Source organism: Thermomyces lanuginosus, assembly GCF_041956635.1.
Source record: "Thermomyces lanuginosus strain ATCC 200065 unplaced genomic scaffold VTN49scaffold_35, whole genome shotgun sequence".
NCBI classification, from domain to species: Eukaryota; Fungi; Ascomycota; class Eurotiomycetes; order Eurotiales; family Trichocomaceae; genus Thermomyces; species Thermomyces lanuginosus.
The window spans coordinates 317,606-342,693 of record NW_027192369.1 but is presented as its reverse complement, the minus strand read 5'-3'; the positions used below and the strand labels follow the sequence as shown (position 1 = coordinate 342,693).

The following is a 25,088-nucleotide window of genomic DNA, read 5'->3' as shown; positions in this document are numbered from 1 at the left end:
GTGCCCCGTGAACCATGAATCGCGGCTCTCCACAGCGACGAAGTTGGAGCCCCGCTGGCGTTGACAGCAGGAACGGGAGATAAAATTTCCTGTTTGAGAAAAACGACCACTCTCAGTCCTAATGAAGAGAGCAAACAAACGCCAACCGAGGTTCATGAAGTGTTAAATCAACATAGTCCGATGTATGTCACGATCGCTTATCGGCTTTAGGACTCTAGTTGATTGCCGAACTCACAATACATCTGAAATTAGATACATGCAATGAGGCTATAGTTGTCACATCTCGGTAAAACTCTATTCGACGTGGAATATGGACCGTTTGGGTTCGGGTTGATCTGAACCACTCAAGAAAACCGGGGTTGAAATGTGGAGATGTCAAGGACGCAAGACGTTATGCAGGGATCCCACAATCCTTCGGATTCTCCGCGCAGAAACGCTCTTCCCGGTCTTCAGCTGTATTGTTCCGAATGCCGACAACCAATCTCTCTGCACTCTCGTGTGCTCACAGTAGCACCTGGAGCTGTGGAGAAGATAAGTAGCATCGATTCGATCGGACCGAGTGATGTCGGCATCTAATACCTAGGCTTCTACTTTTGCCGATCTTCCGCCGACTGTTTATATTATCGAGTCACCGACTCTGCTTGAGATTAGAATTCTGAATAGTAGGAATATTGCATCGTCCGTAACTTGGATAGCAAAGCAAAAGCTCATCACCATGACGGTCACAAATGGTAACGCGACCCCGAACGGCACGACAAAGACTGGCATCAAGGTAGTGATTGTCGGTGCAGGTATGTCACTCGTCCGGTTCAGACTTTCAATTTCTGCGGGTATCTGATGTGAGTTTGAAAAGGGTTCGGAGGGCTCACTGCAGCTATTGAATGCCACCGTCAGGGACACGATGTTGAGATCTATGAGAAGTTTCCTGGTGTGTAATTCTTGACACAAGACGCATTTGTGTTCTCTAACCCGCGTCCGTAGAGCTCAAACAACTGGGTGACATTATATCCTTCGGCGCCAATGCAGGGCGAATCTTTAAGCGATGGTCGAATGGGATTGTTGCCGACCGTATGCGCCCGCTGAGTATCGATCTGAGAAAATACGGCTTCCGAATCCATAAGTGGGACACGGGAGAGATTGTCACAATCCAGGAAACCCCGGAGCAGGATCCGGATGCGCCAACGTTCAATGGACACCGTGGGGAGCTGCACACTGTTGTCTTCAACTACGCCAAGGACGAGCTGGGCATTCCGATTCATTTGGGCCATAATGTTACGCAGTATTGGGAGGATGACGAACATGCGGGAATTATACTTGAAGATGGAACAAAGGTTCGACTTCATCTGCAGTGCAAAACCATGAATTCGCTGACTTGAAGAAGATTACTGCCGATGTTGTTATCGGCTCAGATGGAGTTCGTTCGAAAGCGAGAGAGCTTGTTTTAGGATATGAGGACAAACCGAAGTCCAGCGGATACGCCGTGTACAGAGCATGGTAAGATAGCCTTCTGGCACATTGCTAGGTGGTGATAATTCTGACAAACTGCATGTAGGTTTCCAAATACTGATATGATCAAGGACCCACGCACCAAGCAGTTCTGTGAGAACGGCGACACTTTCAATGGCTGGATTGGCCCTGATGTGCATTTCTTGTTCTCTACCATCAAAAATGGGCAAGATTGCTGCTGGGTTTTAACCCATAAGGTGCGTAAACATTCCTCTTTTTTTTATGAACCTTGACTCACTCTTTTCGTCAGGACGAAGCCGATATCGAGGAATCATGGTCGTTCCCAGGCAAGCTTGAAGACGTCTTCAAGATCCTCGAAGGATGGGACCCAATGTGCAAAGCGATCGTCGAAAAGACGCCATCCCTTGTGGACTGGAAACTGGTATATCGTGATCCATTGCCGCGCTGGGTGAGCGACAAGGGCCGCATTGCGCTATTGGGAGACTCGGCCCATCCTTTCCTTCCTACATCCGCTCAAGGCGCGACCCAGGCTATGGAAGATGGCGTCGTCTTTGCAGTTTGTCTCAAGCGGATTGGTGATAAGAAGAAGATTCCCGCAGCGGTTAGGGCTTATGAAGCGATCCGGTGGGTTTCTTTCTCGTGTTCTACTAATTCATGGTTTCTGACATTAATACAGGTACGATCGTGTCCGTGCTGTGCAGAAAACTGGAGAGACAACGCGCGATATGTGGCATAAGGCGGATTGGGATAAGGTGAAGGAGAACCCCAAGTCGATACACCTGCCACGCGAGGATTGGATTCTCGGCCATGATGCTGAGAAACATGCAAACGAGGTTTTCGATGAAGTGGTGAAGAAGTTTCTGTAACTAGACAGAATAATGCATTAGATGCTTTGTGATGAATAGATGAGTATCTTCACAGAATATTTTAAGACATTTCTTGCCTTCGTGTTTCCTAATGGCCGAAGACTTAAGTGGACAGAACTTCCGTTCAAATGGTGGATGTTGATGATCCTAGGTAAAGGCAAGAGGTTTTAGGGAGTTGCTATCAGAGATCGTACACAGGTGAGATACGCATCCGTGTTAGACAAGTCAGCCGAGATTCTGAATAGACGTTCTCATTACGGAGTACAAGAGCACTAAATACAACTTGAAATGGAATCATGAACAATTGTAACTACCTATGACGATGCGAACTAAACTCTCTCGATTTCCTCGACAACGCCATTCTCGTTCTTGCTTCCATTATCCTTCTCTGTCTTCGTATTGTCGTCGTCTCCCGCATTCTTTTTCTCAAGAGCCGCGAGCGCTTCTCTGCCAACACAGACATATGTCCTGAACTTGCGAGCTGGGAGACGCATCTCAAACTAAAAAAAAAATTGTTAGAAAAGACTTCTCAACCTAACTAATTGGGGTCCGGGACGACTTACCATTTCGTCGATTTCTTCCAATGTCCTGTTCTTAACTTCCGGAAGGAAGAAAAATACCCACGTAGCGGCGACAATGCAGGATCCAAACCAAATGTAACCGTACCTCGGACCCCAATTCAAAGAATCCGGATTTATAAAGTATGGCGCAGTAAAAGTGGTAAGCCACTAGACGTCTCGTGTTAGTAAAGTGTCTGATCTAGCATAGATAGCAAACCGTACCGCTCCCAGGAACCCGATAGCCGCGGCGAGACCGAATGTATACGACCTGAGACGCTGGGATGGCAATTCTCCGCCTGAGACCCATGCATAGCTGCTTATCATGCCCTTCAGGAAGTTAGCCTTGCTCAGCATGTGCAATTTGTCGAGCAACTTACATTGTATCCAAAAATGAAGATAACAGCCAGAGCGACAATAACTTTTCCAGTAGCTGGATCGTTTGGCCGAACGTCGTAAACAATGGCAGTGATGAGCTGGCTAATTGCGCATATAATCAATCCGCTCATGAGGAAGTTTCGACGACGACCAATTCGCCCCATAATAGTGCTATTAATCATGATGGCTACGACGCCAATTGCAGTAAGAATGCAGCTGTTCTCGAATGCATTGCCAACGCCAGCCATTTCAAAGAAGTATGTGCCGTACGCTCGTCGTCATTAGCGACTCCACAATTCGAAAAGGGTTGGAAAAAGGGCATACCAATCATGTACATTGCTCCGGATGCAGCTTGCAACGTCACGCCGCAGACTGCTAAGACTGTTCGTCGCCGGTCCACCGGGTTGGTGAACATGTCCCAAACGGACACACTGGCGGCCAGAGCTTTCTCTGCATCCAAAGCTGCCTGCATATCATCCAATTCCGGATCCACCGAACTCGGATCGGGACGGAGCCATAGTAATGCTTTGCGCGCCTGTTCTCTCTTTTCATGCTGCAGCAGCCATCGTGGGGATTCGGGGATAAAGAACATGCCCACGCACAGGATCACGGGAATGATGAAAATCAGGCCCAGCGGGATGATATAGCTGTTCTTTCCGATGATTTTCTCGGTGAAATTATCGATGATAGTGCCGATGAGCGAGCCAATCGAGGTCCAACACATAAAGATCGAAATCATAATTCCACGGAAGTAGGCGGGGGCGCATTCCTTCACATAAAACGGATCAATCAGAGATTGAGCGCCACCTCAAGGAGGACCAACCACACACCTGAATATACAGTTGGGAAGAGGTCAGCAAGATGCCATTTCCCAGCCCGATGATGAGCCGACCAGCGTATAGTGCTCCAATGGACGTTGTGGTCATCATAACGATAGTTGAGACGTAGATCAAAAGGCACGACAAATACAGCGATGGTTTTCGGCCCATATACGTCGCGATGAATCCTGTTCGTTGACTTGTCCATCAGCGATGTACGTTATTCGAACGTCGAATCATTCATACCGGCTGAACTCGACGAAATGAATGCGCCCAAGGTCATCAGGGACGAAATCAGCTGCTGGCGAGTGTAGTCGATGTTCCATCCCAGAGGGGTTTCAGGAGCCTCCTTGCCATACACCTATTCACGAATGTTACTACATTGAAGTTTCCTTACGAATGTATGCGGAGAGAATATGGACGTCAATTACCTGTAAGAATCCAATCATCGCCTGGAAGCCACCGATCATCGTAAAATCGAGGCCATATTGGAAAGAGGCCATAGATACTAGAGTGCATGCTGACAGGCATTTCCAATTGGCAACAACGCTGGAACTTTTATCGCGTGTTTCTCGTGTCATGGCTCGGCGTACTCTGCTCGACCTCTTTGTTTCTGGGGCTGAGGGGCGTATAAGGAATCCCAGGTAATGCAGTTTGGCCAGCGTCTTTGATCGGGTCAGAGAGTGTATATAGATTTTCGATCAGGCAAGTGAGTCTGGATTTCAGCTGAGGGAGGCCAAAGGATCGAGCAAGATATTGGACAGGAAGCACAATATCAATCCAGGAAATCTTGATATAGATTCAATGCTGCACCTTGTTGAACGCAGCTTGGCATACAGCCACGAACATGCTTCTTCACTTTCGGCAGTTGATTTCTATGTAAGTCTCCGAGCCGGTTTAGTCTCCAATACCGAGTTCCTAACTTACATTTTCGGGTGTGGTACACGCCTATGGAGGAACTTAGGGCTTCGCGCCGTTGCTCCGTACTGTAAAGTACATACTCTGTGGGGACTGATTGGCTTTCCCCATCATCCCCATGGGGTTGTGGAATATGGGGCGGCCGCAGGCCCACCAAACGTTCGGTCACATCTTGGTATGATTGGGCCCAGGGATACGGGGTCCTTGATATGTTGGGGTTGCCATGTCATCGATGATTAGCTGGGATTGTCGAAGACGCCTCCATTAACGGTTATGAAAATGTCGAATCGAAAATCCACGGGGAAAATCCTCCGGGGCAGATCCTCGAACCATACCCGGTGAAGTTTACGGTTCGGATTCTAAACCCTAGCTGGAGCAGCTAAGGCTGGCTGGCCAGAGCTAAGGCCGCCTGGGTACGTTTAGGTCTAAGGCTGAACTCTGCAGAGTCCATGTTCCAAATCCGAGCAAATTATGCTCCAAAAGTTGCCTGGTCACACTTGGGGTCTGAATTAGTGTTCTGATATTGCCTATCGCCACTTTCCTCCTCCCATGCGATGTGCGTAGTCTGAATTATGTTAACTGCCATCCTGCGGGCAGCTGAACAGAAATTGATGTCTCATCAGAGAGAGCAGGGGATGAAGGATTGTTGTGTGGCCTGTGCCCAATAGCTTCTTGCTCACAAATACAGACCAAATTATGAGGAAGAATGAAACCGGCATCAACAGGGGCCTATGTCTCCTTCCATGACTCGCTAACTTAGTCTGGTAATTACTGGCCAGCTCACTCCGTATTGTTCCCGGTTCCGAAAACCAGGACAGAGCAAGCGAGCAACAGTACGGAGTACGCATACAAGCACTGTTCAAAAAATGTGGAGAAGGCAGACAATTCTGGATACAGACGTTCTGCGTTGCAAATAGATCGATGCCGTGGGAAAACTACGAGTCTGATCACGACTGCCTCTCATGCCAATCCAACACTTCCTACTGGTCCGAAATCGGGCTCGTGATTGCCACCTGTAAATTGACGATTCAAGCCCCTGCAATGGCTGAAGCTTGAATTGGGCTAATCTTTAGACAACGCGTCACTGCATTCTATTGGTAAACTCAGCCGAGATGTTCACAGTGACCTGGCAAGTGCCCGCAAAGGTATTTACCTACACAACGATTGCCGAGCAGCCGAGGCATTAGGAGCTTAGGTAGGTGTAATTGTAAGTAGTAGACATTAGCACTACATACTTGTCAATCTCGAAACACATAACCGCCATGGTATCATCACAAAGGAAAACTGCACTCAAGCAAGGTTCGTCATAAAGACCAGCACATCTGACAGGATCAATGGTAGGAAAACATAGTGTAAAGACAATGACTGACGAGACGTTCAACCTGTTTGGAACGATTGGAAGCATTGGCTCACGAATGACGATAGAAACACAACAAAGAGAAAGGAGGAATGACCGTTCGTTTAGATTTCGCTTATTTTCCGTTGATCGGAGCGGCTTTCGCCGCGGGCACATCACTCTGCTGTGGCGGCATCTGTGCGAGCCAGCTTGGCGGGGTGATACCAGTCTGCTCGTGAATTGTGCTAAGCAGCGGCGGCAGTGATTGCATAATGTTGCGGATAGGTGCACCGCTGTCGGCAACGCCAGCTTCCGAGCCTGTGGTCCAGGTCGTGATCTTGGGCTGCAAGCCTTGGATGGCAGTGGCATTCGCTTTGGCGAGCTTCTCGTACAATCCAGTCTCGATCATACGGAGTCGCAGGAAAGCATCGGCTCCACCCAAAGCCTTGACCATTTCAGCGTAGGCTTGGGCCAACTCCTTCATACCTTCCGCTTCACGCTGGCGCCGATAGAGCGCCGCATCGGCTTCTTTCATCTGTCGATAGTCTGATCGACATACGTTAGTCCACCGGAAAGTTCTATGGCAACTGCGTCAGACTCACAGGAAGCATCGGATTCCATCTTCATCTTGTACAGATTAGCGTCTGCTGCCTTTTGCTCAGTGTAAAAGGCAGCATCAGCCTTCTCCTGCGCCTGTTCTCGCGCAATCTTGCTCTTGATCACATCAGTAGCACGAAGCCGCTCCAATTCGGTCTCTGCGCGCTTGGTCTCCACTTGTTTCTGGAGTTCAGCATCCCGCATCTCAGTCTGCCGTTTGGCAGTGATCTTAGCCAGGTTGATGTCGCGATCAAGTTCGGTCTGGCGATTGATCAACTCGGAGTCGGCTTTGGCTTTCTCGGCCTTGCGCTTGGTCTCCAAGACAGCAGTCTCGGCATCGATCTTGGAGATCTCCTGCTTGGTGCGTCCCTTCTTTTCTGCCTCGCCAATCTCTCCGCGCATTCGCGCCTCAGCGACGTCAATTTTTGCCTGATTCAGTGCACCTTCATGGGCCTTTCGGCTCAGGAAGGCAAAGTATTCACTGCCAGGTGTGTCTTGCAACTCCTTTACGTTCGCATTGTAGCTATCCAAGGTCAGAATTCACTATTCTATCGGATCCGCAAGTGAGACTTACATTCGAAGACCAAATTGATCTAGTTCCTTTTGCACGTTCTCGATAACTAAGACGAAGTTGTCAGCATCAAAATCGAATCCAATAAAAATATACATGAACATTACGCACCCCTTGCTTTGAAGATCGATCGATCCTTGAAAATTTCTTCCATCGTCATCGTCGAGACAATCACCCGGGTCTCACCCTCGATGATTCCTCTAACAATGTCATGCACATGACTGCGATCGCCAGTCTGGATATCTTCGGGGCCACTGGACAACAAGAGAGCATATTTCTTCAAATTTTCCTCTTTATTATCAGGGCCAATGGTGAAGACAGCTGGCAGAGAGAACTGCAGCTTCTCGGTGGTCATGGCCTGAAGGTTGAGAGAAAAGTCGAATGGCGATACTGAGATCTTCGACACCTACAACATTGTCTGCGTGAGCTCATATTCTAATCCACGATGATGACTGGGATGAGGACTCGGGTACCTTCTGCCATGGCATGACAAATGCCTTCTTGCAGATACGGAGATCAGGGATCCCAGCCCCCGTGATAACGAGGTACTCGGTGGCATTGGCGATGTAGTATCTGATCACAGTCAACATTTGCTACTGACATGTGGTGATGGAGTGCGGTATGTACCTCATTTTGGCGGTCGTGATGGTATGGAGATGGTACTTCTACTCGATTGAACACAGTCGCGGAGCAATGGCACTATGCACTCAGCAGCAGCTCTATGACATCAGACTTCACAGAGAACTGATGTTTCATGCTTATCCAAATGCTGAACGAAGGGATTTCATGGACATTATATAGAGCTCAGTGCGGGACTGAGCTGTGCTCATGGTGCTTTACTTCGGAAACGCCCGTGGCTTGGACAGCCTTGCCGGGCGCAATCTTGAGCTGTATGAAGACATTAGAGAATGAGTCTCTGACGATGTTCCTGACATCTCTAACCAGTTAGAAGTGCAGAGGGAATGAGCGTCTTGCTTGCTCGGATACGCTGAGCCGAGCTCTCTCCCCAAACTACCAGCTGAAATGCTGAAAGAGAAGGTAATACGAGGTCATGTGACAGAACTAATGGGGCGTCAACTGATGCCAAGAAGTAATCAGCACAAGAATGGCTTTCTTGGCGCGTATTCAGCCCCGTGGAGTCGGCCTCGACCCTCTTGGCGAACACGCTAAACCAAATAAAGTAGTTCTTCTGTCTCGGGGATAGCTGCCACGTGATTCTTTCTAGAATTTCTAGAACGCCCACTCCTCGGATCGTTGAGTTGGGCGCCTTGCCAACGAATGAACATGTAGAACAATATAGGCTAGTGGCAGTGCTCCGCACAGCCAGGAACCCTTCATGTTATGCTTAAGTCTCCGAGAAGCTCATGAGCAAAGTGCTCTCGGGATCTCGGCATGGGTTTATCGTGAATGGATACGAGTACGAGTCCTCCGGTTGGCCAGACGCCATCCACATCAGCTTCCAAACGGCGAGTGCTTGTACTTAAACAATATCATCGGGCAAAGCTATGATGCAATATCTCCGACGAATATTGGTTGTTCAATAAACACGATCACGCACGTGAGCATATCGCTCGGGCGCTTGACAGACTGCTTATGACTTCACAAAGCTTCCATCCGCAACGTCTTCAGGCAGAATCGGTGCCCGAAACTATAGCCCAAAAGCTCCCTAATTAGTGACGTTTTTCGCTGCTTCCAGGGAAACAGACAGCCAGTCATCATGTCCAAGACAGCCTACTATGACCAGGTCGATGACCGCATCCCGTCTTATGAAGAGAGTGTTGGATCCAATCAGCTCGGTGGTTGGAGAGGAACGTTGGATCAAAAGCTCTCCAATACGTTGCAACTTCGGATCCAGTCAATCCTGGACGATTATGTCGACCCTCTGCTAGAATCCCAGGCAGCTTCCGGTCTTTTCAAGACCGTCTTTGTGCTCATACCATCGAATGTCGCCGCGTTGAATCCTGAAACGAAAGATCCGTATTCACCACCAAAAGAGCCCGAAGTTGTCAGCTTTGCTTCGACCGATGTGGTAAAACTTGTCCGCTTGGAAGGTGACGAGAACACCCTAGAATTCTGGCGGCAGCCAACAGCAATTCAACAACTGGCGCAAACTCTTCGCATCCGACTGAGGAATCAGGGCCACCGAGTCGAGGAGCCAGGCTTGTCATCAACTGAGGTTCGGTCGGTCGTTGCCGAGCCGCCGCCTAGTCAATCTGAGTCGGCATCAAAGCGCAGGTCAAAATCGATCACGAAAGCACTTTTCGGAAAATCAATCAAGGAGCGCTTTGCACCGTCAGAGGCCGTTATCGTCGATCAGAAGCTGGGCTGGCGCAGTCCAGAGGAGGAACAAGGTCGCCTTGCTCCGGGCGTTGTACGGGTTGGAGTAAAATGGGATGAAGTTTGTTTGCGGATTGAAAATGCGTTGGGCTTGTATGAGAATCATCGGGGCCCAGGAATTTGTCTGACAGTTGAAGTTGGATGTTAGTCCTTTATAATCTCGCTAATATAAAGTTGGTTGTCCATGCCCTCCAGATACTATACATACGTATGGCGTGGGCGCGGCACCTCCGTTGTTCTCTACCCGATACGATCGAAGTGAGCTTAAGAGTCAAGACATACTGGTAGATTTAATTTGGAGGAAAGCTTATCGCGTTTAGTATTAGCATGTGTTTCCCGTCTGGCAACGGAGCGAATAATTCAGAATATTTCAGAGCAGAGGATGCCCGCAAGAGTGCGACACAGTTTTACCATTCTAATACGAAATTATTCCAGTCTCTCACGCCCTTTTCAACCATGTTCCACGGCGAGTTGGTCCTTGAGAGTTGAACCATTCAGCATGAACGTTGCTTCAAAAAGAAAAAGAAAAAAAAAATTTTGCAAAATTCAAATAGGCTTCCCTGACAGGAGCGCTGGTCGCTCGGTCTCATGCAAATAGACCATGTCACGAAGTGGCCTGCAAGATTGGCGGCTGTTTCCATTTTGGTGAAAGTGGGGCAACACCGTTGGCCAACTCGGCTCTGATCCTTGTCGACTTGCACAAGGATGAAAACTGAGAGCAGCAAGATACTCCAAGACCCTTGTTGTTGCTATTGCGACTAACTCGTGAATCACATTTGAAACGGCACTACTATATGCAAACACGGACACCATACATTTTCAGATTATTGTGTGATTAGAAAGTCAAACAAAGCTATCCCACCATGGCAGAAACGTCTGCTCAGGCAGAGAAAGCTCCCACCACCAACAATATCTCGGCCAACGTTGAAGTGGATTCTTCGGTACGATCCCTCTTCTCTGTGGGTCATCACAGGGCACGGCTTAGTCGTACAGTATGCCAACGACTCCTCTTATGGCGATGAATTGTATGTAATGTGACGCCATCGCGATCCGGATCCCAAAAGCACCCTGACGCATGTTCTTCGATATGTACATCGTCGTACAGCGCATCGCTGACTTCATCTGTGCTCGACTATCGCCATGAAAATGGCCGACGATACCACAAGTTCCGCGATGGGTGTAGGAGCTGGCCCTTCTTGCCAGACTATGCAGGATTTGGAACTGATCATGATTATCCAGCGTACCTGCTTCCTAACGATGAATCGGAAAATGATCGGCAGGATATGTTGCACGAGCTTCATCTCCAAATATTAGATGGGAAACTGTATCTGGCCCCGATTAAAGAGCCGCAGCGGGTGATTGATCTGGGCACCGGCACAGGTATATGGGCCATTGATTTTGGTATGTTTATTTGCTGGACTAGGTCAATACAAAATACTATGCCCGATGCTGATCCATTGCAGCGGATCTACATCCCGAAGCCGAGGTGCGTAAAAGGATAATGGAAAGCGATTCCAGATGGGCATAATGTTGAGAGCAAATTGTCTCAGGTGATCGGGTGCGACTTGAGCCCAATTCAGCCTAGTCAGTCAGTTTGGACCCAAAGAATTCGTATCGGTAAAGCCACTGAACTGACGGTCTTTGGCAGGGTTCCTCCGAATGTGAGGTTTCTGGTGGACGACATCGAATCGGACTGGGCAGATGAAATGAACCAATTCGACTTCATTCACGCGCGTAACCTTCTAGTCTCTATCAGGGACTTCGGAAAGCTGATCAGACAATGCTATCAGTATGCCGTCGTGATGACTCCTCTCTCTCCAGGACACTTCTAACAAAAAACAGAGCAGTCAGGCCCGGCGGTTGGGTCGAGTTCCAGGACTGGGACGGCCCTCCATACTCAGAAGACGGCAGTCTCAGCGGCACCGGGCTCGAGCAGTATTACAACGAAATGTATAGCGCTTTCCAGAAGGCCGGCCACGAGGTCCGTCCTGGGCCCAAGCTGGAGCAATGGTTCAACGACGCCGGCTTCGTGAACATCCACGTGGAGAAGTTCGTCGTTCCCCATGGGGTCTGGCCAAAGGATCCCCATCTTGTCAGTTTCCCCTTGTCTCCAAACTGTCAATTAAGTAATAGCTATCCAGTTCTGACTTACCTTGTTGTATAGAAGAAACTCGGCGCCTGGTTCCAGGCTCAGGCCGAAGCCGGCTACGAGGGCGCAGCCCTAGCCGCTCTGACACGGTACAAGCAGTGGAGTAAGGAAGAAGTCTTCCTTCTTGCCAGCCAAGCCCGCGCCGACGGTCGGAATCGCAAAATTCACGCCATGTACTACTTGTGAGTGTCTCCGCAATTCCTGCTGAGGCTATTCGATATAGAACTAATCATGGACACTTGCAGCTATGTCGTCTACGGTCAACGTCCCCAGCATTGATCGAGATATGGACAATGTTTACACATAATGCAACTATGATAGGTCTATTTTGCAGGAGGCTTTTGGCGTTTGGCGTGTCCGGGTTTTGTAGATTCATTGAATGAACAGCAAGTAGTGCTACTATTCGTACTTCGTAATCCGTATGGTCCGTTCATGTACTAATACAAAAACTGCGAGCGCCGAATTCATTCCATCCATGTGTCCCAAACTGAAGTTAGTGAAAAGATCCAACTGGTCCGGAAGAATGCATTTTGCAAGGCACAATGCAATGGTAGTTTACTGTAGTCATAGACTCCGTGTCCTTTTGAGCGCATGCGTTTTTCCACGTGGTAGGTACCTTACAAGGACGCGCGAAGCTGCAAATCGCGGAACGCGATGGAGCAGGATGACTTAACTACTTGACTATCCATATCAGGTATTAGACTAACCTAATATAATAGCTTAAGTTACGTTTATTGCGTCATCGCTATTGACTACTTTCTTTGGTTAAGGCCACACCGCTGCAACACCCCGCGAAGCAAACACTGCAAACGGCTTCGGTTTTGCTCCAATAGATGACCAGTGTTGTCAATGTTCTCGCCAGACAATCTATCGGAGACGTGACTCTCCAAGTTCGGTACGATAGGTTCGGTGACATCAAAGGCAGCTCGAGACGATAGAGGTCTCTTTGAAGGTATTTCTCCTTGGATGGGCTGTTGTTGCACGTTGAACATACCGTTGCTCTCAAGTCAAAAGCGGTGATTACCCCCCCTCTGACTTCGTGAGGGGAATCATCGCAGTGCTTCGGGACTCGATGTAATGGAATATGGACAATATTATTTCTCATTGAAACAGCTAGAACCCTGCTTGAGCTCAATGATATTTTCATGGCGTTCGACGTGCAACTCCTGGCAGTGACAATGGCTGATTAATCGAAATGAGCAGACAAACACCCTCCATCCCTCCTCCATATAGAACGCAACCATGGCCTCCAAGAGAAGCCCGCTAGCAATCGCAACCGCCTCTCTCCGCCGCCTCGTCGAAGAGGAGAAGTCTTATCGGGAGGAGCTCGAGCAAGAACAAAAAGCCCTGGAAGCGTTCGAGAAGAGCCAAGAAGATGACGAAGAAGGAAACCGAGAATATATGATAAAGCAACGCGTACGTGTGACCTTTTTTTTTTTTATGGCATTGAGTCCTTGGAACAAATGATTGAGCGGTTTCATAGCGTCAAGCCATTGAACAAACAAAGGCAATGATTCCCGTGTTGAGGAAGAAGATCCAGGATGCTATCAAGAACGTCGAATCTAAGTTGGTGAGTTTCAAGATATACTTGCTCATTATGTGATTTGATTTCTAACCCAACTCTGTTCCGCAGCCAAAGAGCGAAGACGAGGCTAAGGAGAAGAATATCGATGTGAGTGAGATCAATGCCGCCAAAGAGATAGTTTCCAAGGCAATGACTGCCGTGCGGGAAATCTCTTGAGACAATGTGTGCATTGCCATGCCAGCGGCAGTGAGCATCGGATGACTTGATGCTGGATATGATATGAATAATAAGATAGCCTAAGAGTGAAAGTAATGTCATACAGCAATTAATAGTAGTCCGTGGTGTCATCGCTTTATTCTGGAGTATCATGAAACAGATGGAACAGGCCAACCCGAATTTGAATGTTCGACATTTATTTCCACCCGAAACGCCAACGCCACTGTTTCATAGTTTAAGAATTCAATGCACGTTCTGAAAACGAAAAGAAATTGCATGCTTCTGACCTAGGTTGTGTCCATCTTGTCTGCCTTGTCGTCAGACACCGCTTCCCCCTCTTCAAGCTCCTCAACTTCACCTTCATCAGCCATGTTGACATCTTCATCGGAGGTTCTCTCGCTCGAAACCGTCATTGACTGTCGTAGAGGAGAGGCGGCTCTCGTTGAGCTGGCGCCACCCGTGTCCGGTTGTAATCTGCCCACAGCTGATGTGTCTTCCCCAGACTGTGACTGAGCTTCTGGCTCCGGACGAGGGGTATTAATTCCGCTTGTGCGGCCTTTTGATGCAACATCGGTGTCGTCTGTCTCGCCTGCTTCTCCGCTGCCTCCACCTTCCATTCCCTCTCTCCGCTCGACTTCCTCTTTCTCGTCGCGAATCAATCGACGCAGTTGCATGCCTTCTTCGACGATGCGACCGAATTGCTCGCGACGTTCGGACCAAGTCTTGGCGTATTCCCGACTTTCTTTTTCTAGTTCCTTGATCTCGGCCCGTAGTTTCTCCAGATTCGCGTGTTGGTCCTCGCGTGGCCGTAGTAATCGGTTACTTGTGATTTTCTCTGCAAGTGCATCGTATTGCTTTCGTAGCGCAAGAGTCTGCTGCGCAGCCTCCAGCTGAACACGCAGCTCGGCCGTGCTGTCTCTAACTTCCTGAGCTGCTGTCAGGATTCGCTCCTTTTCCGCCGCATATCGCTCACGCTCCTTCTCGTTGCTGGATAGGAGAAATTGAATACGCGCAATGCTACTATCAAATGCGGCAAAGTCTAGGGTAACGTCTTCCTTGAACTCTCTCCAGGCATTGATCTTCTTTTGCAGCTCAGCATCGGTCGCTTCACGTTCCGACTCAGATTCCGGAGGAGGCGTCAGAGGAAGAGATAGCGACGACGCAATGAGGGAATCGCGAGCAAGGAGGCGCTTGGTGATCCGCTTGAAAGGTCTTTCTTCGACGTTGAGAAGTCGCGACTTATGTAATGCATCTGCGAACGATTCTGTTAGCCTCGTCTGTGGTCGAACTGGCTGAAATGCTGACCTTCTTGCGCCTGATCTAGCAAAGCATAAGAAGCCATGGCAAACAAAGCGACGGACACAATCGACCATGCACTGAGCTGATCTATGGATGGCAGGGGTTCGGTTAGATGGCTGTCATCATGGGCTCAGAAGCTTCACTGGAATGCCAAGAATCTAAGATAAGCTGCAGCCAGTCTTTGTTACTCGACGATGATTGGTTAATTTTCTTTGTATCTCCCTAAAGAAGTTTAGCTTACAAATTTGTGGTCTAGTTCATATATGGTATTTACTGCTATTTCGGGTTACGTAGACGGCCTGATGAGGCTAGTGTGTGGCCCAAGTCAACGCTGGCTCAAGCTTCCGGATTTGATCGGCATCGTCCAAGTCCAGCTTGTCCATTCCACTCGGCACCATAACAGAATCCAAGAAACTGATCACTTCCTTTCAAAGAGTATTTGCCTGACATACCATTTGTCCCGCCCGGTGGGCGCGGGAGGCCTCAAATAGGCTCTGGCTTACTTTCCTTTTGATATGGGTGATCATTCCCTGTCGCCGATGTTCAAGACCCACGCCCTTACTTCGTCTCGTGCTTGAGCAAGTGTGGAATTTAGCGAAGAAAAGAGATCGAGTGATATAACCTAAAGCCTGCAATACTTCCTGCCAAAGAATGACGGAATTAGCATCCGGGCTCCAGCTGGGTCAGCGGTTCAATTCGCTCGATGACTTCAAGTCGGTCATCCGCAGTATATCAGTGCGACAGCATTGGGAGTTACGGGTTATGCGTAGCAACAAGAAATCCGTCGTGTTTGGCTGTCGATCATCGTCTAATTGCTTCTTCCGAGTGGTGTGTCGAACGAATAAACAGGCAACGTACATTACGAATCTGCAAGACACTCATAACTGCCGACGCAATTCAACGGGCCAAGGGTCGACACCTGCACGGTCTGAAGCATCCCATGTTAGATTCTTGCTGAATGAGATACCAAAGCTGTTTGATTTGAACGAGAGAATCAAAGCTCCCGATGTGGTGGAGGCGGTCAAACGCTACCACGGCTATGATATCTCGATAAGACAAGCTCAGCGAGCGCTCTCGAGATTACAGCCACGTACGAGAAATGAAGACAGCAGCTCGGCGAAAAGTCAGGAGCACACCAGCTCATCTCAAGCGCCATCACATCATGCTCCGGCATCGGTAGTCCAGCCGGTGAACACCACCACCCACATGGATCGCTTGGCCGCCGCACAGCGCTGGCCGGAGAATGGCATTTCCCCATTGATCGAGGGCGACAGCATCGGACATGTGAATTCTCTTCAAGTTGATGCTACAGCCCAAGGAATAGCCGCCGCGTCTGCACCTGCATCTCACAGCGCGCAAATCACTGGTATTCCCGATCATCAACCCGGCATCGCCGATGCAGCACGAATTGGCCCAACCGAGGCCCACCATCACGCGTCGCCTATAAATACACACCATCTACAAAGCCTGTCTCTATTCACGCCGTCGACGACAGAGAAACAGCCCATAGTAAACACTAACCAGCAAGCTCGTCTTCCTCAGCAGCGGGTAGCAGATCAGCAACCGCCACAATCGCATACACATCCATCTCCATCTCAACCAGCTACCATCTCTCAACTGGTCCTCACAAACTTCAAGATTGAATTTACATGTGCTGCTTGCGGTGCCTTGAACCAAGGGTTTTTCCCAAATCATGGAAACGTCACTGGGCACAGTTACATGGCGACGTCACCGGGTATCAGTGTTCAGAGCCAGAACGCACGACCGGCACCATTTTCCGACACTGATCGTCTCAATCCCCGAACATAGAGAATGATGAATACTGTTTAATGTCAACGATTCTGGGTTTACGACATTTACGGCATGTGAATGATGGTTATGAAGAGCGTTGGTAGTTTTTTTTTTTTTTTTTTTTTTTTTTTTGGATGTCATAAGTTATTTGGGTTTTTTTTTTTTAAAAATTTTTGCTGGTCTTTACGATTTATTGTTATGAGCGATGAGCGTTTATGACACCTTTGGATGAGTTTGAATACCCTCTACGTTTACGTTGCGTGCCATCTCTCTTTTTCGCAGAGGAGCGTGCTTTTCGAATAGAAGGAACAGGGGTATATTTGGTATATTTCACAAAACAATCTAGGATGACATCTATGACATTCCAGTATGTACCAAAGGTATCGAGGTCGAATCCTCCTCGTACATGAAAATAAGAAAATGTCACCTTCAAACGCCTTCATGTCTCGTCACATATATACCAATCAAATGTGAACAAGGGGGGAATATCCAAACTCATGAACATAAACTCGAAAAAAAAAAAAAAACGCAATGGCGTGTTCTGCCTATGCGCTCGCAACTTTCTCGTTGCTGGAATGCTCCTGTTGCACATGGCCCTCCTTCTCATCGCGGTCACTGTCAGTTCCATAGCCTCGCTGTTGCTGCAGTCGACGCTCCTTCTGCAGTCTTGCGGCAACATGGCGAGCATGTTGACCGGGTTGCGTGTAGAGCAGATCGATCTCCTCCAGCGTGAGGTTGGCTGTCTCGGGGTAGCAGAAGTACACGAGCGGGATGAAGGCATAGTTCGTGCACATGAAGATCAGATATGCCTTCCACTGAAGACGGTTGATGATGACGGGGGTGATCATGACGATGACGAAGTTCTGGGGATGGCATTGTTAGTTTGGTGTGAATCGGGGGGAAGATTTATATTGTTGGAAGCACGTACCCAAAGCCAATTGGAGGAGATACCAACGGCAGTACCCTTGGCGCGAGCATGCAAGGGGAGAATTTCAGGGACGTAGCACCACGGGATGCAATTGACAGAGGCGCCGAAGACAAGCATATACTGGCATTGGATGTCAGATTTATTATCGATCTGTGGCATACGTTCCCGGAAACTTACAGTGAAGAAGAATGTCACACTGGCTGACGCCGTCGGTCTCTCAACCGATGTACCCTTGAAGCTCAGCAAGATGGCAATCATCATCATAGAGAATCCGAGGCCAAAGCTTCCCCACATCATCGGCTTCCGGCGGCCGATGCGGTCAACCAGGAGAGATGGGACAAAGGAGCCGAGAAGGAACATGATTTGGATGCTGCGTTCAGTTAGCTTGTGTTGACAATTTTGGAAATGCCACACCACGTACATTCCACCGAGGAGCAAGGACAGATTCCGATCCAGACCGACATTGACCTCGAGGACAGTAGGAACAAAGTAGCTATATAACAAGGATCAGTACACTGCTGTGATGTCGGCTCCAGGGGATGTTGACGTACACAACAAGGTTGATGCCGCCAACCTGATTCATGAACTGCATGCCGTATGCCAACAGCACTCGCTTGCCAGTCTGCACTTCGTCGCGATGGAACAGGTTGCGCCACTTGTAGCCACCTTCTTGAGTCTCCAGGCGGATGGCTTCAAGGATATCATTCTGTTCCTTGACAATCTTGGGATGATCCGGCTCTCGATCGTAGACGTCACACAAAACTTTGAGAGCCTCCTCATTCCGGCCCTTGTTATAGAGGTACCGTGGCGACTCGGGAAGGCCAAAGACCAGAATAATGACAACCTATCAACCAGTTAGCCATGGGCAGAGGCATTATCGGTAGTTGCCGCATACAAAGCAGAAAATCATCTGGCAAGCAATGGGAAGTCGCCACGCGAGAGCCCGCTGGTCAGAGAAGTTCATGCCGTAGTCAAAGAAGTAAGCAATGACGATTCCGACGCCGACAAACAGTGCCTCAGAGCACACGAGACGTCCTCGCTTGTGCGCCTCGCACAATTCGGACTGGTACATGGGGACGGTGGACGTTTCGATACCTGCAAGCTCACAAGTTAGCATCATTGACGTCGCTCGCCGAGTACCGTCCATTAGATAGACGAACCTGTTCCAATTCCCGTGATGTACCGCGCAACCATAATGTGCGGAACTGAGAAAGCCGTCGTCTGTAAAATGGCACCAACCTGGCATGGACGTTAACACACGCAATTGCTCGCAAAGAGGAAGGAGCGCCAGGAACGTACAATAATCCAAACCATTGCAATCCACATGCAGCCCCTGCGGCCAAAATATTCGCCAAAAATGAAATTGAGAATACATCCCGAAAAGCAGCCGAGGTTGTATATGCTGACAATAATCCCCAAGAGACTGTCGCTGGGATGATTGACCACTTCCAGGAAGTCATCGTTGCCGACAATCCCACTGAACACGCCTTGGTCATATCCTGGAGGCAGTAGGACGCGTTAGTCGTTCTGAATGCCGTTGTGATGGGTTCATTGGAGCTCACCAAAAAGAATAAATGCCATTTCACACGCGACGGTAATCGCGAGCTGGAGGGTAAACCCCCGGCCAAACATGTCGAATTTCACCATTTTGGAGCTCGCCGACGTTCAATGCATGAATTGGCCCCTCGAAGTTGGTGAATTGCCCAGCTCAATGCGATACCATGAAGTCGCAAAACACCTGATCACCACCGCTGAAGCTGGAGTTGCATGGTACTACAGGCTCATCGCGCGCTGCTCGTCGGATTTATGTTGGTGACATGAGCTCCTCCTGGATTGTTTCTCCAGCCCTCAGATCGTGGCGTTCCACCAATGACATCCGGGTCTTGGCAAACACAAGACCCGCCATCAAACTCTAAATGGCTGACTCATCATCCGCTAGTCCCGATCAGGCACGCGGGCCTCAGCCACCCGTCTTGGGACGGAGCGACGCTGATTGGCTCCCAGCTGTCGCACGGAACGCCACCGAGCGGAAACGGTCTGGCTCTTAGAGGACAACCCCCGCAGCCCAGGCCCCGCGTGGGGGGGTGTGCTCCATTGTGCTCCAGTCACATTTCATTGCCCTTCGCTTTGCCTGCCGAATGCTGATACGGCCCTCGGCTTAGCATCCGAACCGGCAACTTACCCAGGAAGGTTTTCCGAGTGCTTGCACCGAAGAGGCAGTCGGCCAAGGAGAATTAACCGCCGCTAAATTAACCGAGTCACAAAATGTCCGGGGTTCGATGACGGTCGGCCTTGTCAGAGCCTCAACAACGGCAGTTGAATGACTCGTCTGATTGTGGCTCGTCCTCGCCTATGGACTAGTGCAGTAACCCGTGGCTCCAATTGCCCTAATGAGTCAATTGCCTGACCGCTCGATAAGGCGATAGTTTGGCTTTCATTTCAACGTCGAAGTTTAATATAATCACTATATGCTTTCTTATCACCTCCAAGTTCCGGCCCAATAGGCCAACTATCGAACAACTACAAGCCGTATCATTCCTGTAGTGCAGACTGTCGAAGACGTGCCGCATGCTGGGATCACTGGAAGCTGTTCCTGCTGCACGGCGTTAGTACCGAGCACCACAGCAAGCTGCAGCCCGCGAGCATGCCGGGTTCCACGCCGTCAGCTGGTTCGTTTCTCGTACTCAGAAAAGTCTGTCTGAAATTAGGTTTGAGTTGTTGGGCTGCTGGATGTTCGAGAAAACTTCTCCATCGTCTCCACTCACAGCATTCTCCGAGTCATTCTCCAGTCTTCTCCGGATTTTCCCCAGGCTCGGACATCCGTCGGTTGGCGGATGAGTTCCGGAGAGGGCTTACAGGCGAAATGAAGCGACATCGGCAAGTTTAACACATGTCTCTGACGCGGCCGCAATGGGCTGTGTGGCAATGAAGATGTGAGGGGTAGGAGCTACATGGACTTATTCCTGCATTGCCGAGTGCCTGTGGATCATTCGCAAGTCTATCTAAGGTACTGCCCTTTTCGATTTGCTCCATGATACAGTTTGACAGCGGCTCTTTGGAACAGAGTGGTTTCTGCAGCACGGAGTCCGAAAGCAAGGTATAGTACTGCAAGCGGAGTGTTGGCCCGAGTCCTGGCCCGTGCGATCAATATGAATTTTTCTATACCTACCTCGGCACGGTTTGGGCGTGGACATTCCAGGAAACAGGAAAGAATGGAGCGATATGAAAAAATTAAACACGTAGGGAATTAGTGCTGCTGGAACAAGAGATTGACATGACCGCTTGATATGCTGATGCTTGTTGCGATGATGAGAAGATGGAAGTTTCTTCATCTCCACTGCCAGCCTAGCTGCATATTGTTTAAGCAATCGACATCATGGAACCGGTTTCAATTCTCGCACGTGTTCCCTCGTTTGCTCCAATCAGCATGCATACATGGATATTGGTGACTAGTGCAGGTTCAAAGGATTTCGATGAGTGGCTACTGGGGGCGCGCATTTAGACATGTCTCTTAATGGCCTGGAACGCAAGATCGGGCAATACGTCGGAAATAGCATCGATGAATTAAGATGAAATCTAGATCTATGAATGATTTCAAAGACGCTCTTTCAACTTTGTCCACGCTTTCTCGACAGTATAATACTTCGTGAGCTCTTCAGGAAGGCCAACTGATATATCAAGCCGGTGCCTTAGATGTTCAATGCTATCATGAAGTGTTCTCTCTAGAGGACCTGTATCGACGAACTCTGAAGAGTGTCGGCAAGGTGTCGGCTCATCTCGATGGCTATGGCAGATGAGATAATGCCTGATTAGCCAGCGTGAACCGAAACTCTCTGCTATCTGCTAGATCCCTGGGGAAACATTGCATGAAACCCGAATGCCTCAAGGCCTTCTCGTTCCTCCACGACCCGTAATACCGTAGAGATTCTTGTTGCGCAGTTTGGGGGCCAATGATGAGTCCATCGTTCACTGAATCGGGCTCTGCTCTTGTAGATAGAGAAGATGCTATTTGGCAATGCTTAGGCTGAGATGCCTTGCCTCCTCTCATCCGTTAATCGTGCGAAATGTGTATTAATTCCACCCATTCAAAGTACAGTCGCCTCGATTGTGACAAGTATTTTGGAATTGCGCAGGCGTGCACGTTCTGATAGCATGCTAGACTGGAGTCATGGATGTTCTAATGGACATTCTGATATCCGTGACAGGCAGCCAGAAACTAGACTGATGTTAGGGATTGAGATGTGCGGAGCGTGGCAGGCTGTAAAGACTACGAAGATCAGAGCGTGGTGAGGACCTTTGTCTGTCTTGTGGACTGGAGCGTCCTGTGTACAGGTAGAGCAGAGTAGTAGTCAAAAAGGCGCCCAAAATCTCTTCACGCATATTATACCAACGCCGGAATCGTGGAATGGACGTTGAGACCAAGTAAGGCCTCCTTCATTCCGGGTCATGCGGGCAACATTGCTGCAACATTGCTGGCCATGCTCCCGATTGCCCTCGGCTTCTGCCATCGTCATGCTTTCTACCTCCCGCTCCAACGCTCGGCGGCTTGAGTATCCTCTATTCAATGGTGATGCCTTTCGCTTCCCACCCATGGTCTTCTTAAACCGGCGAATAATCTTGCAGAGGTAAAAAATGATGATAAGGACCCGGCCCAACTCTCGGTTCCAAAGCATATTCTCAAAACTCAGATCAAGATGCACCACCCCGCACAGTTTAATCTGTTTCTTCGACCGCATAATCTCCCCACTCAGATTCGAACCGGTGTTGGCTGAGTGGATTTTCTCACCCGCCCAGCCCATCAGCAGCAAATATTGGATTTCCCTGACGCCATGGAGATAGTAAGTTTGGGCCATGCCAATAAACCCAAGGAACACAGGATCCGCCGATTCCTGGACTTTCCGGGAATACTGTAAATCTCTGCCTCTTGAGAGACGTCCTTCCAGCGATACGACGTGGTTCCCTTTCCGAAGATCGTGTATCCGGACCTGGCGTTTGTGATCTTGAGTGGCGCTCCGTAGGATCCGCAGCCGCCCATGGGCGTGCAGTAATGATCCGAGTCCTGGTTGAGCTGTTTCTTTAAATCCTGCACTAGTTCCGAAGCATCGATTTGATGCTGGTCGCTGTCGGATTCCTGTCGATGGAGGCTAACATTTGGACATGCGTCGTCCAGTCGGCCGCCACGTTGTAGCCCAAGAAGGCATCACTGCGTGCAGAAGCGATTCCTGTGCTGCTGGTTTGAATCGTGGTGACGCCGTAAGGACGCGCGGGTGGAGTCGACGATGCTCGCTCGCTTGTCGGAGACGACATCACTTGACTGAACCCGCGCTTCTGGCCCTGTGCTACCGATACATTGTCGGAATCAGAACTGTCAGCGTAGGATGGTCGAGAACGGGAGTCTTCCGGGGGCTTGCAGTGGTTCGTCATCGACCGCGTCGGGAATCGTCGACCCTCTGCGACGCGCTCCGACTGAGGAGATGATGGTAAGTATTCCGAGCCAGACTTCGTATGGTCGGGACCTGGAGGCGTTCGTGGGGTGTCGCAAGCTTGTGCCAAATGGGCATCGTAGTGCTCACCCCAAGTCCGAAGACGCTCCTTTGCCTGATTCCGCCACACCTGATTCCGAGGCGTGGAGCTCTGGCAGGACATCAAGCAAAAGCAGAGAACTCGCGCGATCGCAGTGTTCTCGATCTTAATCTCGGTGCCTTCCTTATAGGCATCCACGTTGGGCTCGCAAAGATAATAGTACAACTTCCAAAATTCGTCCTTCGGCACGCGAAGAAGCACATAGGTAAAGCCAGTCGATACGTTAGAATACTCCAACCCTTCCCTTATCATCACGTCATATATCCGGGTCAGGGTCGCCCCGACCAGTCGTTCTGCACATCGGTTGGCGTCATGTCTTGCTGGATGACCTCTCTCACGAAATCCACATCCCAGAGCCCGGTCCGGAGACTCTGAACGTCGAGCTTGGGTGGCGCCTTCAACTCAAACGTTGTCACTAGATGCTCGGTATCTTCATCCATTCTATGAATGCAATACCGATCGGGCCGGGCCCGCCGCGTGCCTGACCATTCGTCTTCGCTGGCTGCCTCTTCTAGCGTTCCGGGGCAGTGTGTTCGAAAGCGGATGCGGTCGGGCAACTGGAATCAATGCCTGGCGTCCGGATCGTCACAAAGTGCTTTGATGATCATCAGAACAACGTCATTCACGGCCGAATGCATAAAGTTATCGAGGTTACTCTCGCTACAAACTGGCCGCATGGCCTTCGTGCGTGAGAGCCATCTTAGCTGTTCATCGAACTGAACAACCGAGAAGTGGCTTTGCCCGCCGGTTTCAGGAGCTTGCACAAGTCGTCGAAGATCTTTCTCATCTCATTCGGAAAGTCTAGCCATTCGTAAATTTCTTCTGGGCAAAGTTTCGCACTCTGTGCTGTGATGGTCCCTCGTGAGGAATCAAGTGGCTCTCCAACTTTGAGCGGATCAAAGAGGAGTACTTGAGTAGCTTTCAGCAGCTCGTCGAAAGTCGTCGGCTGAACTTCTTCTTCAGCCTTTTTCCGCCGCTCTTCCCTCGTCCTGCAACCGTTTTCGGAGGGCCACCACTTCTCGTTGGAGGGATTCAGTATTGGCCGAACGATAGTTCTCTGCCATGGCGAATCTATCCTTGCTCAAAGTAACTACCTGTTTCACGGGTACCTAGCTATAGCATGCCCTAGAAGGTTATAGTGTTGAGAACCCCATTGAATTCGCATGATAGTCACCCCCATCGACGAGCATGGACTGAATTCCTCCGAATGCGAAGTTCCTGGTGGATGATATCGAGTCGGCATGGGAAAATGAGACAAAATCCATTTGACCTCACCCACCGAGGTACCTGTCTTGCTCGACCAAGGACTTCGGAAGACTTCTTTTGCAACACATCCAGAGGTTGCAGTAAGAGAATGCGTTGAATTTTCAAATGATAGTCATAAGGTACGAGAGTATGCCCACTTCGTCGAAGCAGTACGTTAGCATATAGTGGCAGCGGCCTTAAGAACATAATGTGTGGCTTAACTTTCGTGGTATGAAAGACTCCGCACCCGTAACGGATGGAGGTAATTGTTTTTTGAGTCCATAGAATTACTAGTATTTTACAGAATCCATGGTTCTGGGGGCATTCCTCTATCCAACGGCCTGAAACGAACTCAACTAGAAGAAGATTGATAAGCTCTGCGACAATCGCTTGCCGTTAAAAAAAAAAAAAAAAAGAATGGCTCGCGTTTGTTGGTCAACAACACTTGGCGTGTAATTTAGTACTTGTTACTCTCCGCCCTTGACGATCTCCGGCCAGCCCCGATAA

The 25,088-nt window shown here is 49.5% G+C and overlaps 10 protein-coding genes across 10 annotated transcripts; 5 read left to right on the top strand and 5 right to left on the bottom strand.

Annotated features, from left to right (window-relative positions):
• Positions 1-715: 715 nt before the first annotated feature.
• Positions 716-2,333, top strand: VTN49DRAFT_5567 (uncharacterized protein; the record flags this gene model as incomplete). The annotated part of the gene is made up of 7 exons (XM_069413638.1): positions 716-791; positions 854-928; positions 982-1,331; positions 1,382-1,494; positions 1,553-1,703; positions 1,757-2,091; positions 2,144-2,333. 7 exons carry the CDS (start codon positions 716-718, stop codon positions 2,331-2,333), a joined length of 1,290 nt encoding a protein of 429 aa, XP_069266290.1.
• Positions 2,334-2,662: 329 nt separating this feature from the next.
• On the bottom strand, positions 2,663-4,589 carry VTN49DRAFT_5566 (uncharacterized protein; the record flags this gene model as incomplete). Its single annotated transcript, XM_069413637.1, has 8 exons — positions 2,663-2,833; positions 2,897-3,061; positions 3,116-3,220; positions 3,271-3,539; positions 3,593-4,037; positions 4,099-4,274; positions 4,333-4,447; positions 4,518-4,589. The coding sequence occupies 8 exons, from the start codon at positions 4,587-4,589 to the stop codon at positions 2,663-2,665; spliced, it is 1,518 nt and encodes a 505-aa protein (XP_069266289.1).
• Positions 4,590-6,476: 1,887 nt separating this feature from the next.
• Positions 6,477-8,140, bottom strand: VTN49DRAFT_5565 (uncharacterized protein; the record flags this gene model as incomplete). Its single annotated transcript, XM_069413636.1, has 6 exons — positions 6,477-6,886; positions 6,943-7,460; positions 7,512-7,557; positions 7,620-7,914; positions 7,982-8,081; positions 8,136-8,140. 6 exons carry the CDS (start codon positions 8,138-8,140, stop codon positions 6,477-6,479), a joined length of 1,374 nt encoding a protein of 457 aa, XP_069266288.1.
• A 1,085-nt stretch (positions 8,141-9,225) lies between these two features.
• Positions 9,226-9,993, top strand: VTN49DRAFT_5564 (uncharacterized protein; the record flags this gene model as incomplete). The annotated part of the gene is made up of 1 exon (XM_069413635.1): positions 9,226-9,993. The coding sequence occupies one exon, from the start codon at positions 9,226-9,228 to the stop codon at positions 9,991-9,993; it is 768 nt and encodes a 255-aa protein (XP_069266287.1).
• A 715-nt stretch (positions 9,994-10,708) lies between these two features.
• VTN49DRAFT_5563 (uncharacterized protein) lies at positions 10,709-12,273 on the top strand (the record flags this gene model as incomplete). Its single annotated transcript, XM_069413634.1, has 10 exons — positions 10,709-10,786; positions 10,839-10,870; positions 10,951-11,024; positions 11,085-11,246; positions 11,309-11,331; positions 11,396-11,433; positions 11,494-11,634; positions 11,688-11,937; positions 12,010-12,176; positions 12,240-12,273. 10 exons carry the CDS (start codon positions 10,709-10,711, stop codon positions 12,271-12,273), a joined length of 999 nt encoding a protein of 332 aa, XP_069266286.1.
• A 963-nt stretch (positions 12,274-13,236) lies between these two features.
• VTN49DRAFT_5562 (uncharacterized protein) lies at positions 13,237-13,735 on the top strand (the record flags this gene model as incomplete). Its single annotated transcript, XM_069413633.1, has 3 exons — positions 13,237-13,410; positions 13,478-13,564; positions 13,628-13,735. The coding sequence occupies 3 exons, from the start codon at positions 13,237-13,239 to the stop codon at positions 13,733-13,735; spliced, it is 369 nt and encodes a 122-aa protein (XP_069266285.1).
• A 287-nt stretch (positions 13,736-14,022) lies between these two features.
• VTN49DRAFT_5561 (uncharacterized protein) lies at positions 14,023-15,077 on the bottom strand (the record flags this gene model as incomplete). The annotated part of the gene is made up of 2 exons (XM_069413632.1): positions 14,023-14,987; positions 15,041-15,077. 2 exons carry the CDS (start codon positions 15,075-15,077, stop codon positions 14,023-14,025), a joined length of 1,002 nt encoding a protein of 333 aa, XP_069266284.1.
• A 608-nt stretch (positions 15,078-15,685) lies between these two features.
• VTN49DRAFT_5560 (uncharacterized protein) lies at positions 15,686-16,843 on the top strand (the record flags this gene model as incomplete). Its single annotated transcript, XM_069413631.1, has 1 exon — positions 15,686-16,843. The coding sequence occupies one exon, from the start codon at positions 15,686-15,688 to the stop codon at positions 16,841-16,843; it is 1,158 nt and encodes a 385-aa protein (XP_069266283.1).
• A 527-nt stretch (positions 16,844-17,370) lies between these two features.
• On the bottom strand, positions 17,371-19,400 carry VTN49DRAFT_5559 (uncharacterized protein; the record flags this gene model as incomplete). The annotated part of the gene is made up of 9 exons (XM_069413629.1): positions 17,371-17,688; positions 17,754-17,873; positions 17,931-18,123; positions 18,175-18,246; positions 18,305-18,597; positions 18,649-18,848; positions 18,914-18,992; positions 19,053-19,252; positions 19,316-19,400. 9 exons carry the CDS (start codon positions 19,398-19,400, stop codon positions 17,371-17,373), a joined length of 1,560 nt encoding a protein of 519 aa, XP_069266282.1.
• A 3,441-nt stretch (positions 19,401-22,841) lies between these two features.
• VTN49DRAFT_5558 (uncharacterized protein) lies at positions 22,842-23,588 on the bottom strand (the record flags this gene model as incomplete). Its single annotated transcript, XM_069413628.1, has 1 exon — positions 22,842-23,588. The coding sequence occupies one exon, from the start codon at positions 23,586-23,588 to the stop codon at positions 22,842-22,844; it is 747 nt and encodes a 248-aa protein (XP_069266281.1).
• Positions 23,589-25,088: the final 1,500 nt, after the last annotated feature.